Source organism: Budorcas taxicolor, chromosome 8 (assembly GCF_023091745.1).
Source record: "Budorcas taxicolor isolate Tak-1 chromosome 8, Takin1.1, whole genome shotgun sequence".
NCBI lineage: Eukaryota > Metazoa > Chordata > Mammalia > Artiodactyla > Bovidae > Budorcas > Budorcas taxicolor.
The window spans coordinates 91,759,224-91,771,225 of NC_068917.1; the positions used below are offsets into that span (position 1 = coordinate 91,759,224).

Below are 12,002 nucleotides of genomic sequence, written 5' to 3' on the forward strand. Positions count from 1 at the left end.
AGACAGCATATTAAAAAGCAGAGACATTACTTTGTCAACAAAGATCCATCTAGTCAAGGCTATGGTTTTTCCAGTGGTCATATATGGATGTGAGAGTTGGACTATAAAGAAAGCTGAGCTCTGAATAATTGATGCTTTTGAACTGTGGTGTTGGAGAAGACTCTTGAGAGTCCCTTGGACTGCAAGGAGATCCAACAAGTCCATCTTAAAGGAGATCAGTCCTGGGTTTTCATTGGAAGGACTGATGCTGAGGCTGAAACTCCAATACTTTGGCCACCTGACGTGAAGAGCTGACTCATTTGAGAAGACCCTGATGCTGGGCAAGATTGAGGGCAGGAGGAGAAGGGGACGACAGAGGATGAGATGGTTGGGTGCCATCACTGACTCCATGGGCATGGGTTTGGGTGGACTCCAGGAGATGGTGATGGACAGGGAGGCCTGGCATGCTGCAGTTCATGGGGTCACAAAGAGTCAGACACGACTGAGTGACTGAACTGAACTTAACTGCATCTTGGACTCTTTTGTTGACTATGATGGCTACTCCATTTCTTCTAAGGGATTCTTGCCCACAGTAGTAGATATAATGGTCATCTAAGTTAAATTCACCCATTCCAGTCCTTTTTAGTTCGCTGATTCCTAGAATGTCGATGTTCACTCTTGCCATCTCCTGTTTGACCACTTCCAATTTGCCTTGATTCATGGACCTAACATTCCAGGTTCCTTTGCAATATTGCTCTTTACAGCATCAGACTTTACTTCCATCACCAGTCACATCCACAACTGGGTATTGTTATTGCTTTGGCTCTGTCTCTTCATTCTTTCTGGAGTTATTTCTCCACTGATCTCCAGTAGCATATTAATAGGGCACCTACTGACCTGTGGAGTTCATCTTTCAGTGTCCTATCTTTTTGCTTTTTCATACTGTGCATGGGGTTCTCAAGGCAAGAATACTGCTGTGGTTTGCCATTCCCTTTTCCAGCAGACCACATTTTGTCAGAACTCTCCACCATGACCTGTCCGTTTTGGGTGGCTCTACATGGCATGGCTCATAGTTTCATTGAGTTAGACAAGACTACAGTCTATAGGTTTGCAAAGCGTCCAACACAACTGAAGTGACTTAGCACACAATGCACGCATGTATATGTATAACTGATACACTTTGCTGTACAGCAGAAACTAACACAATACTTTAAATCAACTATTTGTATTGATACTACAACTATTTATATTGGAATATATTTTACTCCAATATAATAAAATAAAAAAGAACTTGGGGAAAGAATATTGACACAAGTAAGGAAAATGGATGTGTCTTCAGGTCCCCAAGGTAGGAATGGGAGAGATCTGGTTGCTCTGAGAGGGATAAGTTCTGAGCAATGAGGCTGGAGAGAGAGTGGAATACCTAGGCAACACAGATACATTGTGAGGGCCAACTATGGGCTTGGAGCATCTGTGGATGTAGTGAGGTACCTACTCCCTGCCCCACCTTCCCTCCCTCTCAAAGGAGCAGGCCCCTAGGGCTGCATCCAAAGCAAGAGAGACTGCTCCTGGCCAGACTTCATACTGCCTCTTTCAAGTGTGATCTCTCCTATGAGTGCACTGACTCAGGGTGGTGGGGGGGTACTGGTGGCCTCCAGGGACCAGAGCACAGGCCCAGTGAGCAGAGCAAGGAGACAGAGCTCCTCCTGGGACCTGCACCCCATCTCAGGCCTTCATCTGTTCAGGAGGAGTTCATGGACAGGCACGATACCCAGCTCCAGAACTGAGTGACCAGGAACTGCAGCACTGCCCCTCCATCGCAGCTAGGGTCACCCTCCAGTAGAAACTTGGAGCCCCTCGTCACAGCCGTGGACTCCTTCCTGGCAGGCAGGGAGGATGCTGGTGGGTGGCCTGGGGAGAGTTGGTGTCGAAAGAAGGAACCTGAGAATGCTGAGCTGGAGGCTGAGTTGGGTTTCCAGGTGGAAGAAGCACAGTCTGGGCCAGGGACCACTGTCCAAAGGCCCAAAGGCAGCAGGGGCTCTGGAGCCTGTAGATACTGCTGGGTGGTGTGGGACAGAGGTTTCTGGGTCCCAGGAGGGCAGGAGGGGAGCAGGAGAGAGGAGGCTGGCATCAGGTGAGCAAGCTCACCAGTCCCTGGTTGCTAAAGGTGGGGGAGGGCATGGTTTAGTCCCAGCTGCTGCTGCTGGTTTAGTCCCAGAGGGGTGGACAAATGAGCTGACTAAATTGACTGGCCAGTGACAGTGGCCAGGGACTTGGCAGACACCATCTCTGGAAGGGTGATCCCAGGTGCCTAAGGAGCCTGCCCTTCCAGTTTCGACTCCCGGTGAGGAGGGATGTTCTCTGTCCTCTGACTGTGGGTGGTACTAACCTTCCTTGTGCATCCCTCCCAGATCCGGACAAAGGACAGGATCTTTGACAGTATCAGCCACCTCATCAACCACCACCTGGAAAACAGCCTGCCCATCGTCTCTGCCGGGAGCGAGCTCTGCCTGCAGCAGCCAGTGGAGAGAAACCCATGACCCGCCAGCTGCCCTGTCCGACACTGCACCTGTGGTCAAGAGGGCTTGGTTCTTCCCAGTAGATGGGTATCGGGCCCCGGGAACCTGGGCAGCTGTCCATTGGCTCAGAGCTTTGTTCAGAAGCCCCAGGAGGAAGGCTTCCCTAAGATGCAAGTTTCATAAACTTGTTCAGAATTCTCATTAGCATATTAAAGGTGTACATACCTATACATCCTGTACAAATTATCCCTCTATATTTATATTTTTTAAGACTAAGAAAGATGTAAGACTAATGTTCTGTGCTGTATGTTTTTAATGAAAACTAAGTTTGACTGTAGTTGTCCAGGCAAAATGTTAATTCAGCTGACCCATTCCACTGGGAAATTCCACTGGGAAAGTGTTACCTATTAAGCACAATACAGGGAATAGAAGCAGCAGGAGGGTCAGTACTACACTTGGGATGTAACAGAGTAAGACAAGATGCTGCCTGTGCTCTGCATGCAAAGCGCTCTGAAGTGCTGGTCCTTAGGGCCGTCCCTTCTCATTGGTGACGCCTCCCAGGCTGCCTGCACCACACCCATGTTCGTGGGGTTTCCAGCACCAGAGTTTGGGGTGCTGTGCTAAAAGCAGACGTCACTCCAGCTGTTTCAAGTAGTACTGAGCACAGGCATGCTTTTCCCATGACCCTGGTTGCCCAGGGGTTCTTGGGGTTTCACTTCACTGCCAAATAGGGCCCAAAATAAGCCTCACGGATCAAGATCTTGACAGGTAAATGCTTCCTTTGTTTTTATCAGTTTAATGGCAAAACGAGGGTGTGTGCAGGGATATTGGGTAGCCGGGGATGTGTACATCCTCTCAGCCAATGGGCTGCTGCCGTACCTGCTCGTGAAATCCTGTCCCCTTTATATTCAGTAGAGGAGGAAGCATGCATTCGACCTGCGCAGAATATGGGTGCAAACACATGTGCTCAGAGACGTTCCTTCGGTTGTGGATGATTAAGGTTTGCCTAAACCTACGGACCAGGCTCAGGAGCTTTGGGAATCAGTTTGAAGTCCTGCTTCTGGAGAGATGGGTGGGTCTAGTGTCTGGTTTGTTTCCACGATAGGTTTCCCAATTGCTCCATGAAGAGGGTACCTGCCCCAGGCAGCACTTTGTCCCTGCTCCTTCCTTCAGGGTCAAATGCTCTGATCTCCTACTGGGTCTTCTGGTTTTAGGAAATTTGACAATGTTTCTAAATGTCTGGCTTGAGATTTCCATGCGATTTAACAGCTGATGACTTTTAAAAGATAGAAAGATTCATTCATTCAATGGCACCTTCCCACTAGTGCCACGACATTGGCTCTTGTCCAGTTGAAATCCCCTCTTGGGCAGCACCCCCTTCATCAGTGCAACAGAAAGACCCTCCACATACACTTAGCCTTTAATAGTAATAAATTTGATGCTTCCAGAATGAGGAGCAAAAAGTAGATTTTTGAAAACGCTGACGAGCGCTAATTCCACAAAGTTCTAATACTGTATGTGAACCCTATTTCTACTTTGAGGGGATGTGCTTGGCCAGGATGGGAGAATGGTGTAGAGCTGACAGTTGAGGATGGGTTGGGGAAGGTCCAGAGCTTCATATTAGCATTCTGTGGAATTTTACCCCATGAATCCAAGCTGACAGTGGTTTCAATCTTCTAGAATGTTCTGCCGTGAATGGGAACTTTGTGGGGAGTCTGACACTAATCTAGAACCACTCCCTCTCCCCAACTCTGCCTCTTTCTGGACTGGTTCTGCTTTCAGGTACAACTGGGATACCTGTTCCTGCTTATCCAGAGGCAGTAGGGGCTGAGTGGGGATGGGCTGAGTAGCTGGGTTGGGCTCCTCCCCTGTGACAATGCAGATTTGAGGTGGCTGTGAGAATTGCCCCGCATTCTTTATGTATATCTGCATCCTGGAGATGTCCATAAATGTCTGGCCTCTGTGGGAGGCACGATCCTTCTCTGTATGCGAGTGTACACACATATTCATGAATCAAACGACTTCTTTCAACAGTTTTGCACTCTCCGCTGCTAAGGCCAAAACATTCACGTTTAGGGCAAAGCGGAGAAGGAAACGAGCGAAGACCTGAGAGCCCCTGAACACTTGATCTGTGTCTTTTCTCTCCGGTGTGCAAGAAATGCTAATCTGCGGTTTTAGTAGCTCTCGGCTCTGAAGTTAGTGTTTATCTCAGTGGTGATAAGCAATATATGTTTTTTTTTTGTTTTTTGGGTTTTTTGGCATGAGAATCAATTTACAAAATTAAAAGTATGGGGGGATCAAATATCGTTTCAATGTTAATTAACATATGTATTTTTAAGTTCAGATTATACCTTGTCTCCCATGGGGCAGTGGGACAAACTGGCACTCTGGTAGCCACTGGAGCGGATTTGAGACACAGCAAATGGCAGTGATTTTGTGGTCTTAGTTTTCTCCCCTTTGTAAAGCATGTAAGAGCTCACCAGGCCATCTCATCTCTTCCTTCAAGCGCCATGTGCCGGGTATCACAGAGCCTCACACATGGATGGTGAAACTGAGGCTCAGGTGGTGCCCACTTGCTCAAGTTCACGCGGTTGGCGGCAGCGAGCTGTTTTCCCGCTCCTTTAGGCGCTTCCTGAGCTCCGCGCTGCAGCTCCACTGCGTTTCGGAGGCAAACTCCCGCCAGAGCAACCATGCGCTCCTGGGCCTCCGACTCCCAGGGCGTGGTCACTGCGCGCTGTGAGGGCCATCCTGGGCCCCTGGAGTGTACTAGGACCGGCTGCCCCTCTCGTGGGCCCTCCTGCCACTTTACCCAGGCCCCTGTGTCTGCTGGGAGGACCTGGCGAGTCCTAAAATGGCCCCTCTTGCTAAGTGGCCCTGGAGACGGCTCCTCCCTCCCCCATCATCTTGTGGGAATTAGCTGTGCCTTCTAGCGATTCCCACCTGCTGAGAGTCTGCAGGGCTTCCTGTGGGGCTGCTGGTCACTGGTTTCAGCCTGCTTTGAGGCCTGACTCTTAAGGATACTCTGAAGGCTCACAGTAGAAGCAGGGGGAGAATTCCCTGGGGGTCCGTGTGTGAAGGGAAGGGCCTAGTTTCAGGCAGGGAGGGTGGATGGAGCAGCGCTTGGTGAGGCCCCATCCCCACAAAGAGCGCTGTGCTCCAGGACAGTATTGACTCCTGGCTCCATGTCCAGCCCCCGTGTCCTGAAGTGCCCCCTTCCTGTAGTGGAGCTCTCCTTTCAGGGAGCACTGAAGCATTATGTAAGTAACGCTTACATAATGGAACGAACATCCTGCTCCTTAATTCCCGGAATCGGTCACCCCGTGAAGGCCAGTCACGGGATCCCAGGCTCCCTGGGAAGCCCACCTCAGCTCCTGCGTGGAGAGCCACGTGGCCTTGAGCTGGCTGCTGGGTTTCTCTGAGCCCTGCCTCACCACCTGCACCACAGGGCTGTACCTGACCTTGAAAGGGTGTGGGTGTTGATGACTGTGTGTGAGCACCAAAGACAGTTGTTTTCTGGGATGTTTCACTCTCAAAGTGTACATCTGTGCTCTATTGCTGTCCAAGTACATATGGACAGCAGCCATAAATACTTTTATGTGAATGGCAGTGTGCATGCGTGCCAAGTCGCTTCAGTCGTGTCTGACTCTGGGGGACCCCATGGACTGTAGCCTGCCATGTTCCTCTGTCCATGGAATCCCATGGACAAGAATACTAGAATGGGTTGCCATGTCCTCCTCTGGGGGATCTTCCTGACCCAGGGATCGAACCTGCATTTCTTATGTCTCCTGCATTGGCAGGCAGATTCTTTACCATTAGCACCACCTGTGAATGGTGGAAGCCTAGTGGAAAATGGGAAGGAGACTGGAAAGATTACCAATAGGTAACTATAGGACACAGAAAAATCTTGACCTTGTGTGTGTGTAAGTCGTTCAGTTGTGTCCTACTCTTTGCAACCCCAAGGACATAGCCTGCCCGGCTCCTCTGTCCGTGGGATTCTCCAGGCAAGAATACTGGAGTGGGTTGCCATGACCTCCTCCAGGGGATCTTCCCAACTCAGATGCTGAACCCATGTCTCTTATGTCTCCTGCATTGGCAGGCGGGTGGGTTCTTTACCACTAGTGCCACCTGGGAACTGCAGGACACAGACAGATCTTGACCTTGTGTTTCAGGAAAATACTCTTAAGTTCTGTAGTGAAACTTTAAGTTGGTTTTAATAAAGAGAAGTGGAAAAATGACTTTACTGGCACATGTCAGAAACCTGGAACTGTCCCTGCTCCTCAGAGGACAGCAAACGAGGGAGCGTCTTCAGATAGCACAGCTGGAAGGATCCATTTTTCAGTGAGGAAATGAGAGCTGATTGACTTCCTAGAAGGTGGTGACAGTCAGTGGCTGAATCTAGGACAGAATGCAGGACTTATTAGGGTCCTTCAGGGTTTCTACATAAAGTTCAGCCCCTGGTGGAAAATGGCAAGTAGTACTTTCCTCCTTGACTTTATCTTTATGCTCTTCCCCGCCCCCCCCTCAAAATGCATAAAAGCATGAGCCATTCACATGGACAAGGAAGTGTTTCTATTCCTTTGTTTAGTTTGTGTGTCCGACCCTTTGTGATCCTATGGACTGTAGCTGGGCCCCTCTGTCCATGGGATTCTCCAGGCAAGAATACTGGAGTGGGTTGCCATTTCCTTCTCCAGGGGATCTTCCTGACCCAGGAATTGAACCCATGTCTCCTGCATTGGCAGGCAAGTTCTTTATCACTAGCACCACCTGGGAAGCCCAAAATTTTCATTTTTTTTTATTGGAGTATAGTTGATTTCCCAATATTTTTGCCTAGGAAATCCCACGGACAGAGGATCCTGGTAGGCTACAGTTCATAAGGTCGCAAAAAGTCAGACATGACTTAGCGACTAAACAGTAACGTAGTTGACTAACAATGATGTGTCAGTGATAGATGTATGGCAAAGTGATTCAGTTATGCCCATAGCATGAATTTTAGAGTGGGTTTCCGTGCCCTTCTCCAGGGGCTCTTCCTGAGCCAGGTGTCAAACCTGCCTCTCTAATATGTCCTTCATTGGCAGGCAGGTTCTTTACCACTAGCGCCACCTGGGAAGCCCCAGTTTAGCTTGGGGTCCCACAGAAGCAGACCCTGAGACAGGCTCTGAGTGTATGTAGACTCAGGGTTGGGGAAGGAAGCTGATGAGGAAGGCATGATCAAGCAAATCACTAAGATGTAGATAACTAATTGCACTGGGGACTGAGAGCCAGGGCTGGACAGACCTAAGAGCTAACCCACCAGGGCAGGGATTGAGCCAGACATTTATTTACCCAAACAGCCCAGCACTGGTGGAAGGCTGTTTCTGGCCACAGTGTCCTGGCTGGTCTTTCACACACCAAACCGAGGAGTACTTGGGTGGAGAGACAGCATTTCATAAGCAGACTTGGGATGAAAGGCAGGCATCAGAGCCATTGGGGATCCTCCCCAGAGTCCCTGACTCAGTACTTCTGGATGGGGCCAGAGAATTTGCATTCTTAGTAAATTGCAGTTGATGCTGGCAGGCAGTCTTGACTTTTGGAACCATCATCAGGTATGAATTGCTAGCCCTTACCTGTCTCGCTGACTGTTTTTCCCCTCTAACATATGGTTGTTTTCATGCCACTTCATATTATAGATCCCAGAGTCCAAGCTGTGAGTTCAAAAGTGGAGGATTAATAAGCATTTATAACTCCATGCAATCACTACTGGCAGATAAAATGCCATCTGCCAGACACAATTTATTTATAATGGGGTTTATACATATTTATAAGTTTGCAAGCAACAAATGCACAGTTTTAAAACTGGCATATTTTATAGCAGCCAGAAAAATTGCAACTTTATACCAGGACTTGTGAATATCAACTGCATATGTGTGTATATATATATATATATATATATATATATATATATATATAAACACACACACATACGTATACCTACTAATTATGACAGATGTTTGTCTCCGTCTGTCTGTACATACGTATATACACATGCATATACCTACATTGATTATTACGGACACACATCTCTGTCTATATGTGTGCACATGCAGGTTGGTACCTTGGGACTCCTCCCTGGATTTTGGTATTTTAATTAGCATGGACAACTAGAAAGTTACACACATGTTGAGAGTTTGGGGACCGATACGTCCTGGCATCTGCACATGGTCCTGGATGCTGGTCTTGGGGGGATGGTCTTGGATGCTGCAGGAACAAGACAAGAGGGCCATAAGGGGGCCACCGTGGGAAGTGACAAAGGGACATAGGGAAGAGAAGCCAGTGGGGGAAGACAGGAAAGGAGAGGCTGGGAGAACAGAGAAGGAAAAAGAAAAAAGGTAGGGGGCAGCAAGTCCAGACCTACATCCTATGTTCGTCCAGCAGTGTGTAAAGATAAGCAGGGGCGGGTGTCAGGAGGCTGTCCAGGCAGCTGTGCCTAGGAGCTGAGCGTTGTCTTCCTGGTGCAGCTACACTGCTTGTCGCCTTTACTAACCAGCCTCCTCTTGGCCTTGTCTCATATGAGTTCACATGAGGCAAGCACTGTGTTGTGCCTCTTCGATCATGCAGAGCTTCTGCCTGTCTGCAGTTACAATTCAGTAGAAAATACACACACGGAGGGTATGGGGGCACGACAAGCCTGACGTGTGGCCCACCTCACTAGGACCCTGGACGGTAGGGCTCCTGGGTGGGTCTGGGGAGTCTGAAGTCTTTGCAGATGGGCTGCAGACAGGATGGAGGTTAGAACAGGCAGACACAGTGTGGATGGCCCAGGAGGAGGCAGAGACACCCTCATGCATGAACGGTGGTCAGGGGTGGGAGGGATATTGGAGGCATCCCTGGGGTGCTCCTGCCTCATTCTTGCCTCCTTCTCACAACCACAGATGACCAGAATAATGACCCCCTTAGGCCCAAACACACGGGGCTCCCTCCTGAGGGCTAAGGTATAGAAGAGGCATTCTCATTGAAGAAAGCATGAGAAATGAAATCCCATACAATTTCCAGTTTCTATTTTGTTGTTTCACCTTGAAATGCTGTAGGCAGAAATATGCACACAAGGGGACACATGCCGTGGCCCTGGGTGACTGAAGTCACGAATTCACACTCATCTGGGACATTTTAACCACAACCAAAGTTTCTAACCACTGAATCAAGGGATGATTAAAGCAGAAATCAATAGACAAATCCATTTTTGAACACTGAATAAACTTTTTTGTAACAATTATATGTCGGTTGCAAGTGGAATGTTCTCTGTTCCTTTGACTTTTGACTATAACTTGTTCCAGAGTAAATCTTGTAAAATTAAGGACATGAATGTTTCTTTGTATCCAGAACTAAATAAGAATTAAAATTTGATGCTTAAATCCGAGGATTAGGAGAGAACTCCGTCCCGTGTACATCTAATGTGTAATAATGAGATATTTATTACTTTTTAAAAAGCATTTGGATGGGAAATTATACCTATTGGTAAATATTTGAAAATTTCGTGTTTATTTTCCATTAACTTTTGTGAAACAAAAAAGAATTACTGTGACGATCTCTGGTTTATTGCCAATTTACCACTTTCTATGTTGCTACTGGATAAGAATTGGTGTTGGAGATCTCTGAGGAGTGGAAACACAAAACCAACTTCAAGTTTTCTAATTTCTGTTCTTTGAAAGATAATAAAATTGAAATTATTTGGCCAACATCTGGGAGATTTGACAACACAATGGGTTAAGAGAATTGGCTTAAATTCCCTTCTCACGTTCAGTGATTCCACTTCACTCCTTCAGTAAATTATGTGGTTTCCTGTTGTGAGCTCTGCTGCCATGCCGGGCACATCCCTGAACTTCTAGGGCAGCCAGCTGGAGGTGCCACATGGCACTTCTGTGTCTCACCACCATGGCCCAGGAGCAGAGGTTGTCACTCCCACTTAGGCGCGACTGCACTCCTTGTCACTGGTTATCGGAAAATGTGCCTTCATTTTCAGAATAGTGGTGTGTGCGTTTCTGATTATGTAGCAAACCCTTTGATATTTGACTTAGATACTAAAAACATTTGAGTGTGGAGGTTTTGCACTCGTAGATACATTTAAAAGCATGGAATTGGTAATTTAACTACAAGTTTTCTATAACATACACCTCGTTAATAATACATTTCTGTGAAAGGCTCTTTTCCAGTGTAGATGAACCATGGGTCAAGGTTGGAGAGAAACAACTGTTCTCTAAATAGTCTGATGTTAACTGGCTGTCAATGTGAGTCTGTGGGCAATAAAGAATATTGTGAAAAGTCTCTCATTTGGATGGTGGATCTTGTATTGCCTCATGAAGGAGAGGAGGGGAATTGGAAGCCTTTCCATAGAAAGCAGATATTCTCAATTATTCCCCAGGAGACCTCTTAAAATACAATCACAGCAGAGTCCTGTTGGGGACACCAAAATTGTGGGAGGAAAATGGCAGTTTGACAAAAGCATTCCTGATGGGATTTAGGTAAACTTCTGCCCACTTGGCCTTGGGCAGAATCAAAGGTGGCAGCAGGTTGTGGTTTTTGTTACATGATGGAACCACACGCTGCAGCTTGCGGATATGTCAATGGCAGACATTTGAAATCCAAGTGCTCTGTAATAGAGAAATGATGAATTTCTGTGTACACCCACAATTACTTTTGGGGGCAGATTTCTTCAGGAATGTCACTACCAAATAGTGATGCCAAACACTGGCTCCTTTCTGTGTAAGAATGCAAGGTGGAGAGGTAAACCTTGCCATCTATGATGGATAAAGCTAGGAAAAGGGCTGGTTTATCAAGTCTCTCCTGGTGCCTCCACTGCACCAAATGGAGCAGAACCCGCCATCCCCTCTCTTCTGGCTGCACTTCGGCTGCCATGACCCTTACAGTTTTCTCCCCATTGAAAGGGTGGCCTATGACCTCCTTCCCTACTGACCTCCTTCCCTATTGACCTCCTTCCCTGTTGACCTACCAAAATTCATGGAAAGTGAAAGTGTTAGTTGCTCAGTTATATCTGACTCTTTGCAACCCCATGGACTATAACCCGCCAGGCTCCCCCGTCCATGGAATTCTCCAGCAAGAATACTGGAGTGGGTTGCCATTCTCTTCTCCAGGGGATCTTCCTGGCCCAGGGATTGAACCTGGGTCTCCTGCATTGCAGGTGGATTTTTTACCATCTGAGCCACTTCCCACAAGCAGAGCTGGTATTTTCGGAAACTTTGGTGTATTGGGTGCTATTCCACCAGTGTTAGCACCCAATACACCCAAGTTTCCGAAAATACCAGCTCTGCTATTGGGAAGTATAGGGGAAATGCTACTAGAGTTCTCAGAGTGATGTAATTCCCGGAGAAACAGCTAGCAGCAGGTGAGAGTTCATGCTGTCACTCTGCATATCACCAGGGGCGGCCTTAGTGTACACAGCTCCCCACATGGACTCCCGACAACCAGTTTATACAAAGGCTTTCAATTTTATTTTATTTTTAACAAACATAC

The 12,002-nt window shown here is 47.7% G+C and overlaps 1 protein-coding gene across 1 annotated transcript in view; it reads left to right on the forward strand.

Annotated features, from left to right (window-relative positions):
- The window catches only part of SHC3 (SHC adaptor protein 3), a 180,875-nt gene extending 178,356 nt beyond the window's left edge, over positions 1-2,519 (forward strand). Inside the window, exon 12 of the mRNA XM_052645198.1 lies at positions 2,391-2,519. Coding sequence (XP_052501158.1) covers positions 2,391-2,519 — 129 coding nt within the window. The remainder of the gene's footprint in view (positions 1-2,390) is intronic.
- The last annotated feature ends 9,483 nt before the right edge of the window (positions 2,520-12,002 follow it).